Below are 26635 nucleotides of genomic sequence, written 5' to 3'. Positions count from 1 at the left end.
AGAAGTAGGAAACATGAGACATCTTCCAGGAGTATTCACTTAGGAAAAATTGTTTTTCTATTAAAATCAGCATGGAATGGAATGCAAACTTTGCCTATATGATTAAAATAAAAGACAACTACCTTAAAGAAATGGCTACCTCTGTGGGTATGTCCTTAATTAGACTTACCATGCCCCCAAGGAACTGCTTTAGTAGGGGGCAGCAGGGTGTTAAAGGCTGATGCAAGAGACAAAACCTCCAGCAGTTTTTTTCCCCCTAGATGAAAGAGGCAGGAAGATGTGAACAGAACCACAGGCCAGAGAAAATAGCACAGAAAAAGACTTTTTTTTTCAAGGTAGGAAGTATTCTCTAAAGATATCAAGAACAATTTGAGTACCCATGTAAAGTGCCTATTAAGCATGTGTATGCCCATTTTACAGCTGACAGAAGTCCACACTTAAATAATGTATTCTACAGACCACACAGTTAGCAAATGATAAACCAGTATGTAAAGGAAAGTCAGCCATCTGCAAAGCCTTGACCTTATCTATTTACCAGGCACCAGACCCCAGTCACAAACCAGCCAAATGGAAGAAGTGGTGTTCAGCCAGTCTGGGTCCAGGCCCCAGAACTGTGGCCATAGGAGGATGACAACCCTGATTCTGATCCTGCAACAAGGACAAAGTGCTGAGTTCTTTGGCCAACTTCTTATTGGTCTGCCATTCTGGGTACATCTAACTCATTTCCACCCAGGGGTGTGCCAAAGGCAGCGAAGCAGGACATAAGAAAGAAGCAGTAGAAGGTTTCATAAATGGCCTTCATTTATGTCACTGGCTTCACTGTGTGCTCTAAAAACTAGCCCTACTGACCTTCAACTGTGCTTGGTCATATAAAAGCCTAGTTTGTTTTTAATGTAGGAGAGGAGTAATAAAGTATGATTAAAATCTGCTTTACTGTTCTGCACTTTTGTTTCGAGCCTTGATTTCTAGATTAAATAGTAAAAGAAATATCATATTAAACAACTACTTTATCAAATATTCATCAAATATTATTTAGACATATGAGGAATAGGGGAGCCACAACACAAAGACAGCTGTGGAAGGAAAAGTGAAACATAATCACTGGGAGCTGCTCTACATAAATTACTCTTGTCAATATCAAGTACACGTAACCCTTCCCACAGAACCTTGGGTAAAGGTCAAGGAAAAATCATGGTTCTGCAACACTGACATTTGTCAGAGAGCACTGAAACTGTTGACATGCAGGAGATGACACTGCTAAAGACCTAACAGGAAAAGAACACACACCAGGACTTCCCAGCTGCACCACATGATACACAACAGAGCACAAGAAGTTAACACGATGGGAGGAAGGTGGGGTATGTTAAGAGAAGAAAATATTGAAATACAAGGTAGGTTAACATTGGTCTAAAAGTTACATTTATGGCAACACATCAACTTCACAAACCTGGGAAGTTTCTATAGACTGCCAGATAGAATGCTCGAAAAATTCTCAAATCACAACTTGTGAAGTAATCCATAAAAATTAAGATCTGAATTATATCCAAAACTAAAATAAACTACCTCTATATATTAGTATGTATGATAGACAAGTTATACACAACACTTTTTTAAAAGCGCAGATTTACAGTTTCATTGTTTCTAATAATATTTTTTAATGTGTGTAGGTTAAAAACAAAATTCTTAATATACCATTTTTCTTCACTGAAACAAAAAAGAAAAATGTCTGAGACAAGGAGAAGGATGCTGAAAGCCATCTATCAATGACAGGCAAAATAATGTTCTCCCACCCCATAGATGTTCACATCCTAATTTCAGGTCCCTATGAATATGAATAGGTCCACAAGGCAAAAGGGAATTACTTAAAGCTGCAATCAACTGACAATAACAAGATTACTCTGGATTATCTGGGTAGGCCCAATATCCTTAAAAGTGGAATAAGGAAGCAGAAAAGAGAGGATCAGAGAGATGGCAGCATAAGAAAGACTTGGCCACCTGAATCTAACATTAACACTACATGTTAGCTACACTGGAATTAAGATAAAATTAAAATACAAAAAAAAAAAAAAAAAAGGCTTGGCCAGATGTTGCTGGCTTTGAACACACAGGAAGGGGCTATAAGCCAAAGGAATGTGGGTGAACTCTGGAAGTTTAAAAAGCCAAACAGATTCTCCCCTAGTGCTTCCAAAAAGGACACAGCTCTACCAACACCATGATTTTAGCCCACATGATCCACTTTAGACTTCTGATATCTACAACTGTAAGATAAATTAGCATTGTTTCTAGCCACTAAGCTTGTGGTTATTTATTAGAGCAGGCAATAGGAAACTAATACACCATCCTATCTGATAATAATTACATAAAAATGTTTCTTGTATCAAGAGATTCAGGAACAGCACCATTTATTGAAGAGACTGTCTTTTTTCCAGTGGATAGTCTTTCCTCCTTTGTCGAGTATTAGTTGACCATAAAGTTGAGGGTCCACTTCTGGATTCTCTACTCTGTTCCATGGATCTATGTGTCTGTTTTTGTGCCAGTACCACACTGTCTTGAGGACCACAGCTTTGTAGTACAACCTGAAATCTGGCATTGTGATGCCCCCAGCTATGGTTTTCTTTTTTAATATTCCCCTGGCTGTTCGGGGTCTTTTCTGATTCCACACAAATCTTGAGATAATTTGTTCCAACTCTCTGAAGAAAGCCCATGGTATTTTGATAGGGATTGCATTAAATGTGCAAATTGCCCTGGGTAACATTGACATTTTCACAATATTAATTCTTCCACTCCATGAGCACGGAATATTTTTCCATCTCTTTGTGTCTTCCTCAATTTCTTTCAGAAGTGTTCTGTAGTTTTTAGGGTATAGATCCTTTACCTCTTTGGTTAGGTTTATTTCTAGGTATCTTATGCTTTTGGGTGCAATGGGATTGACTCCTTAATTTCTCTTTCTTCAGTCTCATTGTTAGTGTATAGAAATGCCACGGACTTCTGGGCATTGATTTTGTATCCTGCCACACTGCAATAAACGGTGCTGGGAAAACTGGACAGCCACATGCAGAAGAATGAAACTAGACCACTCTCTTGCAGCATACACAAAGATAAACTCAAAATGGATGAAAGATCTTAATGTGAGACAAGATTCCATCCAAACCCTAGAGGAGAACACAGGCAACACCCTTTTTGAACTTGGCCACAGCAACTTCTTGCAAGATACATCCATGAAGGCAAGAGAAACAAAAGCAAAAATGAACTATTGGGACTTCATCAAGATAAGAAGCTTTTGCACAGCAAAAGAAACAGTCAACAAAACTAAAAGACAACCTACAAAATGGGAGAAGATATTTGCAAATGACATATCAGATAAAGGGCTAGTATCCAAGATCTATAAAGAACTTATTAAACTCAACAGCAAAGAAACAATCCAATCATGAAATGGGCAAAAGACATGAACAGAAATCTCACAGAGGAAGACACAGACATGGCCAACAAGCACGTGAGAAAATGCTCCGCATCACTTGCCATCAGGGAAATACAAATCAAAACCACAATGAGATACCACCTCACCCCAGTGAGAATGGGGCAAATTAACAAGGCAGGAAACAACAAATGTTGGAGAGGATGTGGAGAAAGGGGAACCCTCTTACACTGGTGGTGGGAATGTGAACTGGTGCAGCCACTCTGGAAAACTGTGTGGAGGTTCCTCAAAGAGTTAAAAATAGATCTGCCCTACGACCCAGCAATTGCACTCCTGGGGATTTAGCCCAAAGATACAGATGCAGTGAAACGCCGGGACACCTGCACCCCGATGTTTATAGCAGCAATGTCCACGATAGCCAAACTGTGGAAGGAGCCTCGGTGTCCATCGAAAGATGAATGGATAAAGAAGATGTGGTCTATGTATACGATGGAATATTACTCAGCCATTAGAAACGACAAATACCTACCATTTGTTTCGACGTGGATGGAACTGGAGGGTATTATGCTGAGTGAAATAAGTCAATCGGAGAAGGACAAACATTATATGGTCTCATTCATTTGAGGAATATAAAAAATAGTGAAAGGGAATAAAGGGGAAAAGAGAAAAAAATGAGTGGGAAATATCAGAAAGGGAGACAGAACATGAGAGACTCCTAACTCTGGGAAACGAACAAGGGGTGGTAGAAAGGGAGGTGGGCAGGGGGTGGGAGTGACTGGGTGATGGGCACTGAGGGGGCCACTTGACGGGATGAGCACTGGGTGTTATTCTATATGTTGGCAAATCGAACACCATAAAAAACAAATTTAAAAAAAAAGAAAAAAAAAAGAGATTCAGGAACAACACCTGAAAATAACAATGTTGGCTATACTAGAGAATAACAACTGATACAGATATCTAGACTTCTACTTCTGAGTATGATAGAATGACAGGGACCATACGTACCCTCCCACTAGAAACAACCAATCAGACAAAATACATGAAATGACAGTTTTCAGACCTTACAGATCAGTCAGTGAAGGACAACAATCCCTAAGAGATAGGAAACAAACAAGCTGAGCCCTATGATTGCCCTAATTTACTATCTTGAGAGAGTAAAGCCACAGTGCAGGCAGGGTAACTGTGATAGAGCCTGGTGGACTGAGTAGTTGAGACAGAGCTGAGAGTCTAAGGAATCCAAGTTAGTGAGAGTCCACTGGACAGAGTACCAGAAAGAAAAACACGGCACAGAGAACCCTGGAGAATCACTGAGTACTCAGCAAAATCCCAATCAGCACATGCACGTGAAGCAGCTACCGAAGGATGGTAAAAAATATCCAAAAGGATTCGAAGGACCAGTATGTGAGCCACTTAAAGTGCCTGTTCCCACCTGACAAACTGGAAAAACCCGTAATTCATGAGAATTGGGTCTTACCTTAGCTGTGGATAGTAATTAGTCCTAGACAGAGCACTGCTCCAGTGCTCTAACAAATCTTAAACACAAGCCTCCCAAAAAGATCAAGCTGTTTCAAGTAACTTAATTGATTCTTAAAACAAAGTTCAAGAATGAATTCATAACTAAAGCACCCAACAAAGTAAAATTCACAACATCTGGCATTCAATTACAGACGACTGAATAAAGAGGTTAAGAAAACATGAACCCATAAGAGAATAATCAGTTGGAACCAACCCAGAATTGGCACAAAAGTTAGAACCAGCTAATAAAAAAAATATTTTATAGATGTGTTCCGCATGTTTAAAAAGAAATAAAAGATATAAACAAAACTGAACTTATACTTCTATAGATAAAAACCACAATGTGTGAGATGAAAAATACACAATGGGATTAATGGCACATCAACATTGCAAAAGAAAAGATTAATGAACTCAAAGACACAGCAGCAGAACCTATCCAAAATAAAATACACAAGAAACCAAAGCAAAAACTGAATAGGATATTGAGTTGTGGAATCAACTTCAAGCTGCCTAATACATGGATAACTAGAGTCCCAAAACTGAGGTTGGGGAGAGGAGGACAGGAAAAATATTTAAAGAAATAACAGCTGAAAAATTTCCAACCTTCATGAAAACTATAAATATACAGATCCAAGAAAACTCAATAAATCTGAAATACAAGAAACATGAGAAAACTCTACCAGGAGATATACAACTGTTCAAAACAAGGGGCAAAGAGAAAGCTTAAAAGAATCAAGAGAAAAAAACGTTATGTTACATAGAGAGAAACAAAGGAAACATGACATCAAATTTCTCATGGGAGGGAGGCCTGGGTGGCTCAGCGGTTGGGCGTCTGCCTTTGACTTAGGTTGTGACTCCAGGGTCCTGGGATGGAGTCTCACATTGGGCTCCATGTGGGAAGCTTGCTTCTCCCTCTGCCTATGTCTCTGCCTCTCTCTCTCTCTCATGAATAAATAAAATCTTAAAAAAATAAATTCAAAAGGATTCAACTCATGCCAAGTATAGTCTCCAACAAATGGCATTTAAATTATAACTCAATAATAAAAAAATCCTTGGTAAATCCCCAAGGTCCCCAAAATCAAAGATTTTAGTTCCTACCTTAAGAAACTAGAAAATGAAGAGCAAATTAAGCCCTATGGAAGCAGAAGAAAGGAAATAATGAGAGTCTTAGTGGAAATCAGTATAAAGAAAGATGGGAGAGAAAGACAAAAGAAAAACCAAAAGTTGTTTTTGAGCAGAATATTAAACATGATAAACCTTTGAACAGACTGACCAAGAAAAAAGAGGACACAAACTACATCAAGAATCAGAGGTGTCACCTCTACACATTCTACGAATATTCAAAAGATGAGAACATTATGAACAACCTTGTCAATAAATCTGACAACTTAAATGAAATTAATTCTTTGACAGACTTTAATTACCAAAGCTCACTCCAAAAAAGGTAACTTGAAAAGCCCTGTATCTTAAAAATTGACACTGTAGTTAAAAATCTCCCCACAAAAAAATTCCAGGCCCAGATGGCTTCAATTCTTAATTCTTATCACATGTCACAGGAAAAATGACACCAATTCTATATAGACTCTTCCGAAAAGTTAAAAAGGAAAAAATACCTCTCAACTAATTATTGGAGGCCAGTATTACCTTCATACCCAAAGTAAATATAAGAAAACATAACACTATCCTTCTGTTATGACCACAGACATAAAAAAAATCTAAACAAACTTTCAGTAACAACAAAAAAAAATCCAATAATACATTACAAGGGTAATATGTCATGATCAAGTAAGAAACTCAAGGCTAGTAATTCACCATATGAACAAGCTAAAAAATAACAACAACAACCCTCAATAGACACAGAAAAACCATTCAATAAATTCAATACCTATTCCTGCTAAAAACTATCATCACGCTGGACATAAAATTCTTCAACCTGAAAAAGAATATCTAGGAAAAATGTACAACTAAATCACACTTAGTGGTGAAAGATTCACTGCTTCCCGCCCCCCCTAAGTTTATGAACAAGACAGGAATGTTTAATCTTAACCACTTCTGTTAAACACTGTCCTACAGGTTCTAGCCAGTACAATCAGGCAACAAAATAAACTGTGACCAGACTGGAAAAGGAGAAGTAAAACTGTCTTTGTTTGCAAACATAATTATCAATGAAAATACAATGAAACTCATAGAAAAGTTATTAGAACTAATACATCCGTTTAGGAAGATTATAAAATACAAGATCAATATACAAATATCAATTCATTCCTATATATTAGTAATGAACAGTGACAACTGAATTTTAAAAAAATACCATTTAGAATACCATTTGATACTATTTAGAATAGTATCAAAAATATGAAATACTATGGGCGCCTGAGGGGCTAGATAAGTTAAATGACTGCCTTTGGCTTTTTTTTAAGATTTTATTTTTTCATGAGAGATATATATATAGAGAGAGGCAAAGACATAGCAGAGGGAGAAGCAGGCTCCATGCAGAAAGCCCGAAGTGTGACTCGATCCTGGTACCCCAGGATCACGCCCTGAGCCAAAGGCAGACACCCAACCACATAGCTCCCCAGGCATCCCGCTACCTTTGGCTTAGATCATGATCTCAGGGTACTGAGATGGAGCCCCATACCAGGTTCCCTGATCAGTGGGGAGTCTTTATCCCTCTCCCTTTGCTGCTCCACCTGCTTGTGCTCTCTTGCTTGCACTCTCTCAAATAAATAAGTTAAATCTTTAAAAAAAAATACTAGAGATAAATCTGATAAAAAATATAAAAGATTTTTACAGTGACGACTACAAATTATTACTAAGAGAACTTAAAGACCTAAATACAGAAAATGTCTCTTTTCAGAAGACTATATTAATGTCCATTCTCCCCCAACTGATTATACATTTAACATAATCCCAATTAATATCTCAGCAATCTTTGTTACAGAAATTGATAATAGGACTCTCAAGTTCTTAGGGAAATGTGAAGGACCTAGAATAGGCAAGACAACTCTGAATAAGAAAAACAAAGTCTTGTAGGACTAACACTGTTTTAGTAATTATTACAAAGCTAATGTAGTCAAGACAGTGTTGTTCCAGCATCCAGATAGACGAATAGATTATTGGAACAAGAAACCTGATATAAACTGATACATGCATAGGCAACGGATTTTCAACAACTGTACTGACAATGCAGCAGGAAAAAAAAACAGCCTTTTCAAAGAAATCACACTAGAACTAGATATGCGTATGCAAAACAATATAAACTTGGATCCATACTTTGTTCCATACGTTAAAAAAAAAAAATGGACCATAGATCTAAATGGAAGACCTAAAACTATAAAACTTCTAGAAGAGAACACAGGAGAAAATATTTGATACTCTGAGTGAGGCAAAGATTTAGATGTAATACTAACAACACAATCTATTAAAGAACTTGATAAATTGGAACTTAATTAAAAACTCCTCTTCAAGAGAACGAAAATACAAGCCCCAGACATAGAGGAAATCTTTGCAAACGTGTATCTACAGAGGACTTACAGCCAGACTATGTGAGGAATTCTCAAATCTCAGTTAGAAAACAAATAATGCAATATACACATGGGCAAAAGATTTGAAGAGCTGGTTCACCAAAAAAGATACATGCATGTCAAATAAGCACATGGAAAGATGCTATCATTTTTTATTGAGGAATAACTACTTTGGAAAACAAATTAGCAGTTTATTAAGTTAAACATACAGCCACCACATGATTCAGATTTTCCACTCATAGGTACTTACCCAAGAGAAAAAGAAACATGTGCATGCAAAGACGTGTACGTCAATGTTCACAGCAGCTTTATTTGTAATAGACAAAAACTGGAAACAGCAAATATTTTCATTAAAATATGATGGATAAACAAATCATGGTATATTCACACACTGGAATACTATTCAGCAATTAAAAGGAATAAACTATGACACGTGCAAGAAATTGCATGAATTTCAAAGGCACTGTGGAAATAAAAGAAACCAATCTCAACATGATAGTCTCAAAACCATACATATCATATGATTTCATTTACGTGACATTCTCAAAAAGAGAAAACTATAGTGATGGAGAACATGTCATTTGCCAAGGTTTAGAAGTGTGGACACAGGGTGTGACGATAATGGCAAAGCCCGAGAGAGTTTTGGGGGGTAATGCACTGTTCTGTATCCTGATTGTGGTGGCAATTATGCAAACTTACTCATCTATTTATAGAACTACACACCACACATACACACAAACACAAAACATAAAATAATTTGTTAAAGTAGCATACTCTAACAGACAACACATATTCCCTTCACCCTTACCTCCTTCTCTTCCTCCTTTATCTTTGGTTCTCTTCTGCTTTCATTTTGCAGTATATCAGGTAATCACTGAATATCAGACTCTAGAGATCTTCTTCATTCGGTTTGCTAAGTATATAATAATAATCTGTATGGATGTAATATATTCAACTACACATATGGACATTTAGGCAGGTTCCAGTATTCTTCAATTACAAATAATGTTATGAATACCTTGTGCATATGTATTTTTTTATGTCAGAAGTGTACCTCCAGGGTCAGTTCCTAGGATTGGGACTGCTGGTTTTGTTTTTTTTTTTAATTTTTATTTATTTATGATAGTCACACACAGAGAGAGAGAGAGAGAGAGAGAGGCAGAGACACAGGCAGAGGGAGGAGCAGGCTCCATGCACCGGGAGCCCGATGTGGGATTCGATCCCGGGTCTCCAGGATCACACCCTGGGCCAAAGACAGGCGCTAAACCGCTGCACCACCCAGGGATCCCAAGGGACTGCTGGGTTTAAACCCTAAACATCTATGTAGTTGTGTCAGATAATGTGCTTAATTTCACTCCATTAAGGTTGTACCTTTTTTGCATTCCCACCAGCATGGTTGTGCTTTCCCACAAGTTCACCAGAGGTATTATCGAGCTTTTAAACTTCTGCCAGTCAGATAAGTGAGAAGCAATAGCTTATTTCGTTTCTTTTTTCTTAGACAAAAAGGACATTTGTCAATTTTTAAATAAACTTCTTAAATAACAGCTTTATTGAGATATAGTTCACATAGTATGGAATTTCTCATTTAAAATACAGCGTATAGTTTTTAGTATATTCACAGAGTTGTTCAATCATCACCACTAATTCCAGATCATTTTCATCATCCCAAAAAAGAAACCCCACACCTTTCAGCAGTCACTCCCAATTCTTTCCTCCCCCAGCCCTAAGCTGTCTCTACTGTCCTACTTTTTGTCTCTAACAATTTGCTTATTGGGGACATTTTTTCCTGGTCACACATGGTCTTTTGTGCCTGGCTTCGTTCACTTAGCATGTTTTCAAGGTTCATTTGTATTTATAGCTTGCATCCATGCTTTATTTATTCTCTTTAATGGCTGAATAATATTCCGTTTTATTATCCATTCATGAGTTGATGGGACATTTGAGTTATTTCCACTTTTTGGTTATTATGAAAAATACTTCTATGAACATTCCTGAATGAGTTTGTGTGTGCACATGTTTTCATTTCTTTTGGGAATATACCCAAGAGAACTGCTGTAACATACAGTAACTCTATACTTAGCATTTTGAGGAGCTGCCAGTCTGTTTTCCAAAGTAACTGCACCATTTTATATTCTCAATAGCAATGTATGACATTTTAATTTCTCCACATCTTCACCAACACTTGTTATTACCTGTCATTTATATTACAAGTGTATCAGTGGGTGTAAAGTGGTATCTCATTTTAGTTTTGATTTGTATTTCTCTGATAGCCAATGACACTGAGCATCTTTTCATGTGCTTATTGCTTGGAGAAATGCCTATTCAGATCCTTTGTCCATTTATTAATTGGGTTGTCTTTTTTCTATTGAGCTATAAGAGTTCTTTATATGCTCTAGATACATGCTGCATATCAGGTGTGTGATTTACAAAAAATTTTGCCCTTCTATGGGCTGTCTTCACTTTTTTGACATTGACCTTTGAAACACAAAACTATTTCATTTTGATGACCAATTTATCTATTTTTTCTTTCACTGTTTGTGCTCTTGGTGTCTTATCTATCAGAGAAACTTAAACACAGACTCGATGTTTGTGACAAGCTAAATAATGGCTTCTTAAGATATCCACGTCCCAATCCCCAGAATCTGTGAAAGTTAACTTTATATGGCAAAAGGCATTTTGTGGAAGTGATTAAGTTAAGGATTTGAGACAGGAGGATCACCCTAGATTATCTACAGGAGTCCAATATAATCACATTGGTCTTTACAAGAGGTAGGCAAATCAGAGGATCAGAAGGCAAGGTCACAATGAAAGAAGGTGGGGGGGGGGGGGAATCCCTGGGTGGCTCAGAGGTTTAGCGCCTGCCACTGGCTCAGGGAGTGATCCTGGAGTCCCGGGATCAAGTGCTGCATCAGGCTCCCTGCATGGAGCCTGCTTCTCCCTCTGCCTATGTCCCTCCCTCCCTCTCTCTCTCTCTCTCTCTCTCGAATAAATAAATAAATAAATAAATAAATAAATAAATAAATAAATGAAATCTTTATAAAAGAAAAGAAAGAAGGTGGAATGATATGAGGAAGGGGCTATGAGCCAACAAATGCAGGCAGCATCTAGAAGCCCACAAAGGAGAGGAAAAAGATTCTCCACTAAAGCATCTAGAAGGAACACAGCCATGCCAACATCTTGATTTTAGAATTCTGCCCTTCGGAACTATAAGAGAATAAATCTGCATTGTTTTAGAACACTAAAGTTGTGGTAATTTGCTACAGCAGTAATAGGAAATTAATATAGGGTGCAAGGTTTTAACTGGGGGTCTGGCCGTATAGGCACTCTCTGCCTTGCACATTCCAGACTCCCTAAAGGAAAGTAGGTATGCAGCATACATTACATGGACTTAAGATCTACTTAGGGAATTTCTTTTCTATTCCACTTATCTCTCTCTCTCTCTCTCTACACACACACACCAATATCTTACATTTTCCAAGTATATAAAGGCTTTACAGTATATATTTTAATAACTGCTTGTGCCAGTCACACCTCATAACTTTTCTTTTTCAGCATTTTCCCAGCATTCCTACATGTTTATTTTTCCATTTGAACTTTAACATCAATTTTCTTGACTATAAAAAATTGTGTTGGTATTTTTTAATTGCCAACTGTTACTAATTGTTAACTCAGAACTGACATCTTTATGATACTGAGTTCTCCCACCCAAGTGCAATAGAGGAACGTCTTTCCTCTATTGAAATCTCCTTCTCTAGCTACAAGAATGTTTTAGTTTTCCTCAAATTCTGCACATTTCTTCTTATTCTTCTTTCTTCTTATTCTTAAAACTACTTTTTGTTGTTGCTATTACTATTGACAGCTTTTTGGCAACATCTGACATATTTCAAAAGCTTTGAAAAAGAGTTTGGTAAAAAGAAACAAAGAAAAAAGAAAACAATAAAAATGCACACATTAGAGGGAGCAAATGTGTGAATGTGAGAGGGACCTGTTAGCAATTCAAGTTTAATGGGTATCATGGACAGGTTTTCTAGAGGGAACATAGATGTAGGTTAATTCACCAAGACAGGTCAGTGGAAGGAGTTAAGATAATTGCTGCTGTAATGCAAACAGCCAAAATCATTAACTTAAGAGTAAAAACCTATAAGAAAAGTTCATCTGATAAAACATTAACATAACATTTTGATCATATTTATTATCAAAAACATCTAATTCCAACCAATTGCCACAATCATACTTCACATAATGAGACACTGAAGGTACTTCCCTAAAAGATAAAAAAAGATAAGGCCTGCTTTTTCACTACTCTTATTTAACAGTACTTTAACACTCTAGCCAATACAGTACTACCGCATACATGTTAATATTATTGAATAAGCTATTATTCAATCATTTGGGGCCTACAAAAATGGCAATTTCATACAGCTCAACTTAATGTAAGGAAAATAAAGAGGAATATTAGATAAGATATCAAAAGGTTCCAAATTTGTCTAACATTTTAACACAACCGTAATCAAAAAGCAAATAGAATTTTATTTTCTTCAAAATGATTTTAAGGTTTACAGAGAATAAAAACAAAGTAGACAAGAAAATGCTTTCGGAAAAACAGTAATTTAGGGGGAGGGAATGACCTGTCAAGCCAGCTAATAAAACGGACAACTGAATAGAATAAAATACACAAAGATGGAATATTTAAATTTAAAACAAAAATATTTGTCAGTTAGGACAAAACCAGAAAATCAAGTAACTCATCCAACTGTATAACAGAATTTGCATGAAAAGGAAACACTGTGTATAACTCACTAAGTGGTGTTAAGGCAACTAACCATTTGAGACAAATAGATTCCCTACCTGATACCAAAAGACTGATGAATTAGAGATTTTCATTTAAAAATAGAATCGTAGAGAAAAAAATTAGTGAATATACTTTATGCATAGAGCTTTTTATACATAATAACAAAGGCAGTAACCATAAAGGAAAAGAGTGGCAGATTTGGCCAATAAATTTTAAAATAATGATAATAAATAGAAAATTCAAATGGAAATGGAAATTTGGAGAAACAAAATCCTTAATTAAGTGCTCATTTAAGTCAAAAATGAAAAATCCAAACCCCAATGAAAAAATTGACATAAGATCAAACAATACAAAGAAATACGGTTAGCAAATGTATAGGTTTTCAGTCTTCCTAGTAATTTTTTTAATGTCAGTCACCGTGCTAAGAGCTTTTCACCAACTACCTCAGTAAATCTTTGCAACAACTCAATAAGAACGATGCTGTTATTATCCCTACTCTATGGATAATGAAACTTAGATACAAAGTGGTCAATCATACTTACAAACATCACACAGCCAGAAAGCAGAAGATGACCAGAGCCCAAAGCCACTCTCTGAATCACTGTTTCCACTTCCCAACTATTACCTCTTAGAGTCCCAGGTAAGGTCATGAATTCTTTCTCACTGATTTAGGTAATTCACAAAGCACTTCTGTTATGTTCCTTCCTCCTCCAACTCCTGGCCATACATAGCAGAATGGTAGGTCCCAGAATTCTTTCCTTACTGACACACATTTTGACTTGGGTCCAAATGCAGAATACTGCCTAGGATCACTCAGAATTTCCCAAGGCTATGTGAATCTCAGCATACTAGGTAGAGCTCTTGACTCCTCCCTCTCTGAACCTGAGATACTACTTACACTTAACTGTATCACTCAGTAGTATGAAACCATCGTTAAGAAACAGTGGCAATTTTCTAAAAGTCAGTTAAAACAATGTGACAACTTTTCTTGCCAGAATGTTGAGGACTTAAGAGTAACAGCCAATGAGGGAAAGCTGGTACCCTCACAAAATACTGAACTGAAATATGAACTGACGGTTTTCTTCAAAGCCAATGTGTCAATATCTATTTTTTTAAATGGGAAGTAGAGAAAAAGAGACAGAAGGAACAGAGACTAGAAAATTGATGACTGATGTTATTTTTTAAAAGATTTTATTTCTTTGGAAGAAAAAGAGGGTGTGAGTGAAAGGGAGAGAGAGAATTTGAAGCAGATTCCACACTGAGCACAGGGCCCAAAATGGGGCTCGATACCACCATGACAAGATCAGGACCTGAGCCAAAACCAAGAATTGGACACTTAACCAACTGAGCCACTCAGGCGCCCAGTTCTTTATACTTGATAGATTATAGGAACTGCTCTCCATTTACTTATCTATATTTTATAACTAGTTTCGTTTTTACTATCAACATGAATTTTTTGTGAAAGTGAAAAAAGTTTTTCCAAACTGACCTCCAGACTGTATGTATAGAAAGACTTACTATATATTGTCATATTTTACTGGAGATTAAAACCATGTATTATACTATCACAAGCAAGGACTTCCCGGGAGTACTGACAGCCACAGAGGAATTGTAACCGAGAACAAACATATTTGAAGAGTTAAGGAAGAATTGACACCCAACATAGGGTTAATGATATGATTAAATGATAAGGCGTGCAAAGCAATTAACACAGAACTTGATACAAAGAAAGTACCTGATAAACACTAGCCATCATCATTAAGTAATTATAGGCATTACCAGAGGCAATAACCGCAAACAAAATATATTCCCAAATGGTGAAAATCAAAATTGTATAAATACTAGCTTTTCAGAAATATCTTTATTCATTCTGGTTCATTGTTAATTGGTTCTGGTTCACTGCCTCTTCTACCAAGAAAGGACTGCATTCACAGACTAGAAGACTTAATACTGTTTAGATGTCCAAACTACTAAAAGCAATTTACAGGTCAATGCAATTCTTATCAAAACCATGAGAGTACTTTTTGCATAAACAGAAAAAAAATCCTAAAATATGAGATTTAAAGGGATGCCAAACAGCCAAACCAAACTCTGAGGACTTACACTTCCTAATTTCAAAACATGTCACAAAACTACAGTAATAGAAAGTGTGGTATTTGCATGAAGAGACAGACCTATAGAATAGAGAGCCCAGAAATAAATTCTCATATATGATCACATGATCTTCATATAAGAGAAGGGTTCTTTTTTTTTTTTTTTAAGATTTTATTTATTTATTCATGAGACACAGAGAGAGAGAGGCAGAGACACAGGCAGAGGGAGAAGCAGGCTCCAGGATCATGTCCTGGACTGAAGGCGGCGCTAAACCGCTGAGCCACCAGCGCTGCCCGAGAGAAGGGTTCTAAGACCACTCGATGGGGAAAGGACATCTCTTCAACAAATGGTGCTGGGAAAATAGGGTATTCACAAGCAAAAGAATGAATGTGGACACTCATCTTACATCTTATACAAAAATTAACTGTAAACAGATTAAGGAATAAAATGGAAAAACCTAAAAGTAAAATTCCTAGAGAAAACAGGGAAAAAGCTTCATGACATCAGATTTGACAATGTTTTCTCAGGTATGACATTAAAAGCACAAGCAACAAAAGCAAAAAATAGACAAATGGGACTACATCAGACCTGAAAACTTCTGTGTATAAAAGATTATAATCAAAAGAGTAAAAAAGTTACCTACAGAATGGGGAAAAAGTATCTGCAAATCATCTACCTGATGAGGAGTTCATAGTCAGTATATATAAAGAACCCCTCCAACTAAAAACAAATATAACCCAATTTAATAGTGGTCTAAGGACTTGGATACTTCCTCCCCCCCCCCAAAAAAAAATGTAAATGGCCAACAGGCATATGAAAAGATTCTCAATATCACTTACAAAAATGAAAATGAAAACCACAATAAGGTATAACCTTACTTTCATTAGGATGGCCACTATAAACAGACAAGAAAAATAGAAGATAACAACTAGTGATGAGGATGTAGAGGAAATGAAGTTTTGTGAACTGTTGATAGAATTGTAAAATGGTGCAGTTATATGGAAAATGGTATGGCAGTTGCTTTAAAAATCAAAAATAGAACTACCATATGATCCAGTAATCCCATTTGTGGGTATATGTCCCAAAAGAATAAAAAGCAGGATTTCAAAGAGACATTTTCACTCCCCTGTCCAAACGGAATTATTTACAACAGCCAAAAGCCAAAAAATAAAAGCAATCCAAATATCTACTGATTGTTAAATAAATGGATAAACGAAAGCGAAAAAATGCTATACAACTACAACAGAATATTACTGAGCCTTAGAAAGGAAAGAAATATTGTCATATGCTACAATATGATGAACCTTCAGGATATTATGCTAAGTGAAATAAGCCAGCCACAAAAGACAAATCTGCTTGATTCCATTTATATGAGATATCTAAAGTAGTCAAAGTCATAAAAATGGAAAGTAGAATGATGGGACTGGAGCAGGGGAGAGAGAAATGGGGAGCTGCTGTTCAATGGACAGAGTTTCAGTTATGCAATATGAAAAAGTTCTGGAGATCTGTTCCATAACAATGTGAATATACTTAATACTACTGAACTGCACTCTTAAAATGGTTAGATGGTTAATTTTATGATTTTTAACAATTATATAGAAACAAACAAAACAGGTTTGACACTTGATCAGACAGACTTGAAGATCCTCTTAGACCTTAGGCATTTTTCATACTTTGCCATTAAGTGCTATATGCAACCAAATGAATCACACAGAGTTATGGCTTTTTAAAAATCTTTCTAAGGCAATCACACAAGAATGAAAGAAAAACTGATCTAATACTACAAACGAAACTAATGACTACCTAACCCAAAAATGCCTTCAGAAGAATGAACAAAGCATAGAAATGAACTTCTCTGGGAACTCCTGGAGCTCTAATGAAAGTCTCAAAGAGATTTCCCCACTGTCAAAAGCTGACACCACTACCAGCCTTTGGATTATTTCCAGTTCCTTATAATCAGGGCCAGTTTCTGAGAATAGTTCACATATCCAGACTAACTTGCCATACTAATCTAGAACTAAGCAATGGTCACAGAATTTAGCCTTAATCTTGACCCAAGAATATATTAGGTACTTCAATCATTGAGAACAGAATCAATAGCTTTTTTTTTTTTTTTAATAGCTTTCATTACCAAATATCTGTTCCCTAGATTATCCATTCATGGGTTTCCTTGGGTTTCTTTTTTAAGAATGTACATGATCCAAAATGGCCTGTGATCATTTCAATGGTTAACAAGTAAATAGTAAGAGATATGGATGTTTACAGTTGTTTAAAAAAAATAAAAAAATAAAAAAAAAAGGTCCACTTCTCTAGAATACTTAATACACTGCCTTTTTAAGAACTGGCAGTTCTGCTCTTTCCCCAACTGGTATACATCAAAATCTACTACCTTAAGTACTACTACCTTAAGTACTCATCCAAGATTATACAGTTGGTTCTTTTTTTTTTTTTTTTTTTCTTCATTTATTTATGATAGTCACACAGAGAGAGAGAGAGGCAGAGACACAGGCAGAGGGAGAAGCAGGCTCCATGCACCGGGAGCCTGACGTGGGATTTGATCCCGGGTCTCCAGGATCGCGCCCTGGGCCAAAGGCAGGCGCTAAACCGCTGCGCCACCCAGGGATCCCCTATACAGTTGGTTCTAGGAACAGACAGCTTGGGATGAAATCTTGGCTCAACTACCTACCAACTCTGTTACCTTCAGAATACTACTTAATTTCTCTGTGCCTGTTTCATGATCTATCAACTGGGGTACATGAGAATCTGAAACCTTAAATTCCGAAAGTTCTAAGTGTGGTTTACATAAGTGTATATCACTCAGTTACAAGAAAAATCAACAGGCAGAGAAGAAAAAAGTGGTGTCCCCCTGTCTTATTACAGTAGAATTCTTAATGACACCAGCAATCATGGTCAAGGTTTCACTTGTACTCTTAACTCTCCACCCAGTCTCAGGTATAAGAGGGAAGATAAGGTCATTTGAGGTAAACCTTCATTTAAAACTGAATGCCTGCTATATACATACACAGCTGTTGACAGAGGTTCAAAAATTCCAGTCTGCGTGAAGAAAGGTCACCCGTTCGATCATTTAAGTAGCTAAATGTGTCAGAATGAATGACAGATGAGTAATAAAGACAAAGCAAACAGAAATGGAGAAAGTCCACAGGTGAGAACCTACCCCAAGGCTGCTGGGCTGGAGGGTGTGGGAGAGCGGACCAAGAAGGTGAACAGACGTTGACACCACTTGCTAAGGGGTCAAAAATAAGACCAATGTGGCAGAGAGAATAATCCTAGTATTAATAAAAGCCAGGGAACCGGAGGTGGTGTGAGAGAATGCTGCCCAGGATGGGTACAGTGCACGCTGGTGGCTGGACACACACGTGAAAGAAGGCATCCATCCAGTGGGAGGCTAACGGCTAAGGCAGGATGATAACCAAGAAGTACAAAGTCATGGAAATGAAGGGAGAAAGGTTCTGAGAAGCAGCTATCAACAGTGTCTGATGCTGCTGAAAACAGATAGGAGAAAATTCAGCCATAGAAAAGAGGCCTCTCCATCTGCCAAGGCCAGTCAGGAAGCTTGAGCCATATGCAGATGAAAAAGAATTTCTAAAATATCAAGCATTCAGCAATGATTTAATTTTTCCCTAAGAGTAGTTTGGCTTATTACTACTCCGGATGATAACAAATTAGATGATTTTACATCTATTCTCAAAGCTGATCTTTTTGGCAAGTGTCTATGAGGACCCACTGAAAGGATTATAAAGAGAAGGAAAATAGTCATTAACAAGAGAAAGAGGACACACTTTCTCCAACTACGGGATTCCAAAGCTTCTGGCGGAGGCAAACAGCTTTTCGTAAAAATAAGCCAACAAAAATTCATTAGTGAAGCAGTGTTAACAAAGTTAATATTCTACTTCCTAGGCTCTAAATTAAAGAGTAGCCATTCTACCACCATTCAAAGGATTAAAACACTTCACTCTTGAGAAAATCACTTTTAAAAATATTTTTACATTATAATCATTTGATTAGAAAAAAATGATTACCACTCCTAATTAATTCCACCATCCTCGGGATCCCTGGGTGGCGCAGCGGTTTGGCGCCTGCCTTTGGCCCAGGGTGCGATCCTGGAGACCGAGGATCGAGTCCCATGTCGGGCTCCCGGTGCATGGAGCCTGCTTCTCCCTCTGCCTAGGTCTCTGGCACCCCCACCCCCGTGACTATCATAAATAAATTAAAAAAATAAATAAAAAAAAATAATTCTACCATCCTAAAATAACTCTAATTACATTTTAATCTCTTTTCTTCTGGCCTTTATCACTAAGTATTTTGTTCATATGCTTTGTAGATAAAACACTTTGTATGCTCCTCCTCCTGCATCCGTCACAAATACAACTTAAAACACAACTTTCCACACAAAACTAATGTATCCAGCAAACAAATATAAAAGTCCTAATACAGATTATCAAACTTTGCCTTGCCATTAATAGCTAGTTAATACATGTGACACTGAAATGTGTCACAAACTAAATCATATTCCTGAAAATCTATCCAAGTTTTATATCTACTAGATACATAAAATGTAGCTTTTTATTTATAATAAATTAAAAGACAACCGTGCCTTCCAAATACCCATTTCACAGTGAAATTTTATTACCTGATATATGATGCTTTTTAAAAAGTTTTTATTTGCTGGTCACAACAGGCAGATTAATAAATCAAAGCACTACTGGGGCACCTGGGTAGCTTAGTCAGGCATCCAACTCATGGTTTCAGCTCAGATCTTGATCTTAGGGTCACGGAATTGAGACCCTGGGCTCCGTGCTCAGTGCAGAGTCTGCTTGTCCCTCTCCCTCTGCTCCTCCCTCACACACTCACTCTCTTTCTCAAATAAATAAAAATCTTAAAAACCAACAAAATACAACTAAAAATTGTATGTTTAACATACACATATCTTCACAATATATTTTTTATCATATTTTCACTACAAACATGTTTTCACTATTCTCAATATCTAGATCTTAACTTCAAGAAAAATTTTGACACCAACCCAGAGTAAGTTATTTGTAGTAATTATAGAAACTTCTACCTCTCCCAACTCTTTCAAACTCCTTTCAAACTGCAGAACACAGCCAAAACATTCTCAAAGGTCCTTTTTCTCTGAAATAATTATACATCCCCATTGAACAGTAAAAGTGGATGTTAAGATATAGGAATGTTAAGACATCTAGGATGTTAAGACAAGGAATGGCTCCTGCTTCTGACTTAAGGAAATAAACATCTAGTCCAAACATAAAAAACTGCATTCAGTAATGTGCTTAGCTATTTCTGCTGTTTTTCTTCAGAGATAGTTTTATTTTGTTTTGAAGATTTTCTAGTGAAATTCTGCTGCAACGGAGGAAAAATATACAAAACACCCAGAGAATCATCATTAATATAGCAAGGAAATCTTAACCTTGAAAAATTACTAGTTTATACTACTAAAATAAATACAAAGAATCCTAGGGTTTAAACTGACAAACTGAACTCCGCTACCTTCAGAAATCTGCCCAGGCTTCCTGGGAAAATGAAAAAAAAAAAAAACCTCAACAGCACATTTTGGGGGCAAATGCTGTATTTGTGACCCATCAGACGCCAAACTCATGGTATCACAATCATGTAAAAATCAATCTCATTTCTTCTACTTACTCAAACAAAAACAATATTGTAGTTTGATCAGCAAGAAGGCTGAAAGCACAGGCCATTTTTGGAGCAACCTTCACGGAATATTTGATTAGAACCAGATCTCATCTATGATGGGCAGAGGCTTATGTTCTGTATTAGTATAATTACCATCAATATCTTGACTTGCTGGTTTGTACATTCAAACTGTTCATACAGACACAACATGAGTCACAAAAGCTGTTTGATTCTGCAAGGACCACTGATGGATTCAAATACATTTTTTCATACTTTACACCCTGGCAAGTCATTCTCCTCATCTGAGCCTTACATTGGTGAGTATTAGAGGCGTTCACTAAACCTTATAAACTAAACAAATAGGAAATTAACGAGTATCATTTAGACTGACATTTCTCAAACAAGGGATTTGTTAACTATACACAGCATATGTATGGCTGTGGGGGAAAAAGCAGCAGAAGGGTAATATAACCTTAATGTTTTATGAGACTCAATCATTATTTTATTTCCCTGTGCTAATAGCCCATGAAGATAGTCATTCACTCAAACAAATGTTAAATCCCTACTATGTGCCTGGCACTCTACAAGGTAAGCAAAAGAACAGAAAGGCAAGGACACAATACCTTCCAAGGACTAACCTGAAACAAAAGGAGACATGCCATTAAATTATTGCACTCTTTTAGCGCTTATAGGACACCAACTGCATGCCAGACCGTGCTGGACACACAATAGTAACAATCATCTAAGTGCAGATCTGTAACCAATCAATGAAAAGGCTTGACTAGTCCTAAAGCAGCAATATTTTATTCCGGAAATACTCTTGCCTCTGTCAATTAATTCTTTCTATAGATAGCCAATTCTCTGAATTATTTCCATCGATGTTCACCCAAACTAAGGCTGCTTACAGTTAAATGAGAGAATGTAATGTGTGGAACAAAAATAAAGAAACCGTAAAGAGAGGCACATTTGTACTTTAACATTAACCTCAGTAACGATTGCCTTCAATAACGATAAGAAGCGACTTAAGTCATAAAGCAGAACACCAACCCGAAAGTTACTGTGGCAAGACATTATTTTCTTGTAGTAGCAGTTCAGTGTGAAGTGGAAGCTAAACAAGTTTTGCTTAGCTTTTTAAAAACCACTCACTTTTAGTTATTTCTTTGTGAAAGCTCAGTGACCACTCATTTCCCTAAGCTCAAAAAAAAAAAAAAAAAAAAAACAGGTAGTGCCAACACAGCTAGATGTTGGTCCTCTAGATTACAAAATAATTTTTAACCCTGTAGAAGTACCAGTTTTACAGTCATTCGATACTAATGCGCTTTTTAAAAAAAAAAAGGAAAAGAAAAAAACTGGGGTTCAGACCTTAACTAAATTATAAAGGTCTGTACACTAGAAATGATATTTGTTTTTAAACTCTTCCATATTAAAGATGACAGCCCATCTTAACAACCTAAACTTACTAAAGAACTACACAGAACTGTATTATATAAACAGAACTGCTCGCTGAAAACAATCAATACTGCAAAGCGGTCAAGGAGAGGGAAGCTGAAGAAACAAGAGTCCTCTCCCAGAAACGTTTGAACGAATTCAAAGTAAAATCTTGTGAGTTGTTTTGATCCCTTTCCACCAGTCTTGCGATGTTTTTTATTACATTTTTCGGTGTGCACGCCGTTATTAAAACCACAACTAAAGGGGGGGGGGAGTGTCCTAAAATGTGACTATTAGCGGCGATCAGATCTAAACAGACGGCCCTCCGACCCAGTGGGCCAAGTGGCAAGAAATTACGAGAATTCAGGAAGTTTTGAAATGGCAGTGACAGGAGTCAAGGGGGAGTGGGGGCGAGGCAAGGGGAAGGAATCACGGAGGACAAGAGCAACTCCGTGCGGCCAACGCCGCGAGTTGGCATCGGAGCTGCAAGTTCCCGGCTCGGGACGGGGCTCGACCGAGCAACTTCGCGCCGCCCGCAGCTGCGCGCTCCGCCGCCCCCCGCGCCCCGCGCCCCGCGCCCAGCCCCGCGCCGAGCCCTTCCTCCCCGCTCGCAGCCCGGCGGCCGCCTCCGCGAGGGCGCTGACAGCCGCGGGGCCGGGCCCGGGAGATGCCGGCTGGCTGACACCCACCTTCCTTCTCGGCCCGCGCCGCGGCCACTACGAGGCTCAGCACCAGGTGCAGCGCTCCCAGTAGGCCGGCGGCCGCGCTCCGGGGACCCCCGCCGCGGCGGGCCGCGGGCTCCACACCGGCCCCTGCGGACGTGGAGGCGGCGGCGGCGGCGGCGGCGGCGGCTCCTGCTGCTCCTCCTCCAGCCCGCTTCCCCATCCCTGCCGGCCGGGGCCCGCCGCGCTCGACGTCCGGCGCGGCCCTTCTCGGCGAGGCGGCGGCAGCGGCGGCGCGGGAGCCGTGGTCCGGGCTCTGGCCGCGGCGCCGGGGGCGAGAGTGGTTCCGGGCCCAGGGCTCGGGCTCCGGGCGTGGGTCTGGGTCCGTGCGTGCGTGTGAGCGAGAGTGTCAGTCACGGCCTCGGCCTCGGCATCGCCTACGAAGAGTCGAAGCGGAGAGGCCACGGGTCAAGCACGGCGGGCGGCCATACTGGAAACGGGCACGGGCCGCGGGCTCCGGGCGCTGGCCTGCGAGGGGCGGGGCGCGGCCCTGGGCACCGCCCCCGCCGTGCCGCCACCTAGGGGGCCAGCCGGCCGGTCTGTCTGACCCGGAGTCCGTGGGTTCGAACTTCTTGTCCCGCTCTCGGAGGCCCACGGCGTCACCGGCCGGACAGGACGCGGGCAGGACAACCCCAGCCTGTCACCGCTGCCCCGCGTTGGAGGAGGAGGGAGGCAGGCCCGGGCCCAGCCGCCAGGACTTATGATGGCGGCTCACGCTTCGCAGAGGCGGTGACGGCAATCACGTGGAGACAGGGAGGCCGTGCCGCGCAGCCGCCTTGGGGCGTGGGCGGGGCCGGAGGAGCTGCGGGGCGCCGGGGGAGGCCGGTCCGCTGCTCTAACGCGGGAACTGGCCCCTTGCGCTTGCATCTCCGGTACTGCAGTGCGAGAGCCTTCCAGAGCGCTGAGGACGCCTCCGGACCTCGAGGCCCCGCGCGGAAAATCCACTCCAGTGACTCCTCTTGGTCTCAGCTCCGCCTTTCGGCCGTCTGAGGACACGCCTGGCCTGACTCAGTTCCTGGTGGCGCTGCTTGAGCCCTGGGACCTGCTCCATTCATCGTAATATCCTCAAGACACAGTACCCAGAAGCGCTGAATGGGATCGTCTCGCTCTTGGAATTGTGCCTGCTTTGCTGCAGGAAAACCCTTTGCTGTGTGTATCTAAAGCAGCAATGACCCTGGACGGAGAGGGCAGATGGTTCTTTAGGAAAGTGCCCAGTGGCTAGGCTGCCTTTCTACGTCTTGAAATAATTCTTGAGACGCTGTGTACAGCTAGTTCCTGCGAGGCCCAAATCTAACGCCTTCTTTGGTCTCCTTCAGGAAGCCTTCTCAAGCCTTTTTCCACCTGAGGCCGAAGTTCTTGGTGGGCGTGGCTATTCCCTACACAATTTAAGTTCCTTGAGAGTCTCTCATTACTTGTCTTTCGTAACTTTCCGTAACTCCTAACTTGGTAACAATCTTAGTGACTTCCCCTAATTCCAGAGCCATTTGCTTATGCTTAGCGGTATTGGTTGAGTGAGTCCATATGTCTTTAAGGCTACGTTCACCCCAATATGTCTGAGAACTATAAAGGAAAGTAAGATCTCACAAAGACTTACAAAAGGAGCTCAAAGTGCTACCCTATGCAGTAGTCGTCTTTGTCAAGCAAACGCTTAAACTTTTGATTTGTAAATATATTTTTAATAGCCTTACTCCAGTGATTTTGAAAAGCAAATTTCTCTTCCTGAGTATTAGTGTTAAAATTGAGTAATCAAATCCTGTCCTTGATGTAATGAAGTCGGAATAATTATCTCTAACTTGGATCTCCTGTACTTGTGTATGTAAGGAAAGAAGGCTTTTTAACTCACTAAAGAAATCAAGCTCAAGGAAAAGTAACTGAGTGCCTTAGCTGTGTCTAAGTTTACCTTCCAACGTGCCGCACAGAGTTGGCCAACCCCGCCCCCATTACCGGGTTCAGGGCAGACAAGCCTCTCCAACTATGAAACGCTCAGGTTCTCTCACACAGGAATCAACCACATCCTCTGATTAGCCTGAGGCTCAAGAGCCACATGGGAAATAACTTGCATATGTCTATAATTGGAGCTTAGACATAATACAGACATGTTTGATCAGAGGCCAATTTCCCATGAAGCTAATGAAGCTTAAGTTTTAGGGCTTCTCTCTTACATAGGTTCCTTCCAAAGCCTTCCACCTAACTGTATTTATAAGCTTTAGTCTTGTTCTTAACGGTTAAGGTGATAATGGAAATTTGTTTCCCAGAAAGGACAAGAAGACTGCTGGGATAATAATAATAGAAGGAGGACTTAACCAGACAGCTTGGTAAACTGTTGGACACCTGAAGTTGAGCCACCATCAACCCATTATCCCCTCTCTCCCAACACTCATGTGCCTTGGGAAGGAGAAACTATGAGTTAAAACAGAACTATCACCAAGGACCCTTCTGAAGTTCTTGATTAGCTCCAGACCTCCCTTCTTCCCTTTGAGGAATTAGAGAGACCTGAGCATTTGGCAGATGGAGGCAGGCTATTCATCTGGCAAAATTAAGGAAAATCTACTAAACCAGCGGTTCTCAATGTGCCATCCCCAGACCAGCAGCATCTGCATCACCTGAGAACTTGAGGGCCACCAATCTGTTTTAGCAAGCCACCTGACTGATTTTAGTATATGCTCGAGTTTGAAAACTTGATATAAGCCAGGAACTATAGGTTGTTGGGACTCCTCATCTTTTACTTGCTTTGCTCTCTAGCTAGATTAGTTAACTACTATTGGAAGCAGAGTTAAAAGGGACTCAGATGAATTGGGGCTTCAATCCCAGTTCTGCCTTTATTAGCTATATGATGATAGGCAAATTACTCAACTTTTCTAGCCTCACTTTTCTCTTGTGTAAAATGATACCTAATAAATTTGGGGAGATTAAGCAACATATAGACTATGTCTGGAACATAGTAGATTGTCAAACGTAGCCACTGAGTACTTATGTTTTCAAAACACCATATTAGGCACGGTGATAGTTCAAAGATCATTGATTTATACTCCCACTGCATTCACAAAATATTTAAGGAGGCTTACAAGAATACTTTCATTTAATACAAATATGTTTGAATTAAAATTTGAAATCAAAAGGAGAAAACACTGTTGGAAGTCCCCACAGCTCAACCTCACTGGCTCCCTAGTTTTCTGCATGTGGTCTACTGGTATTGGACACTACCTATGCTCTTTCAAGTCCCAACCACCAGACCTCACTGTGTCTATTGCTGGTCCCACCCTGGCATCTCATAGACTTCTTAAACTCACATGAACTCCTAATCTCCACCAGTGCCCTTTATTCACAGCTTTTCCTATCTCCAGGGCAACTGCAACTATCTAGTTGCATAGGCCATAAACCTAAGAGTTATTCTTTAGTCATCGCTGTGTACATCCAGAATCTAGCCACTTCTCATCACCTTCATGTCACACTCTGGCATGAATCGCACCGT

General features: G+C 39.3%; 1 protein-coding gene across 1 annotated transcript in view; it reads right to left on the bottom strand.

Moving 5' to 3' along the window:
• TMEM131 (transmembrane protein 131) overlaps positions 1–23341 on the bottom strand; it is a 227510-nt gene extending 204169 nt beyond the window's left edge. The window contains exon 1 of the mRNA XM_072768088.1: positions 23131–23341. Coding sequence (XP_072624189.1) covers positions 23131–23326 — 196 coding nt within the window. The 5' untranslated portion in view covers positions 23327–23341. The remainder of the gene's footprint in view (positions 1–23130) is intronic.
• Positions 23342–26635: the final 3294 nt, after the last annotated feature.

This window comes from Canis lupus, chromosome 11 (assembly GCF_048164855.1).
Source record: "Canis lupus baileyi chromosome 11, mCanLup2.hap1, whole genome shotgun sequence".
NCBI classification, from domain to species: Eukaryota; Metazoa; Chordata; class Mammalia; order Carnivora; family Canidae; genus Canis; species Canis lupus.
The sequence above is the reverse complement of the archived record's forward strand: the minus strand, read 5'-3'. Positions and strand labels throughout refer to the sequence as shown.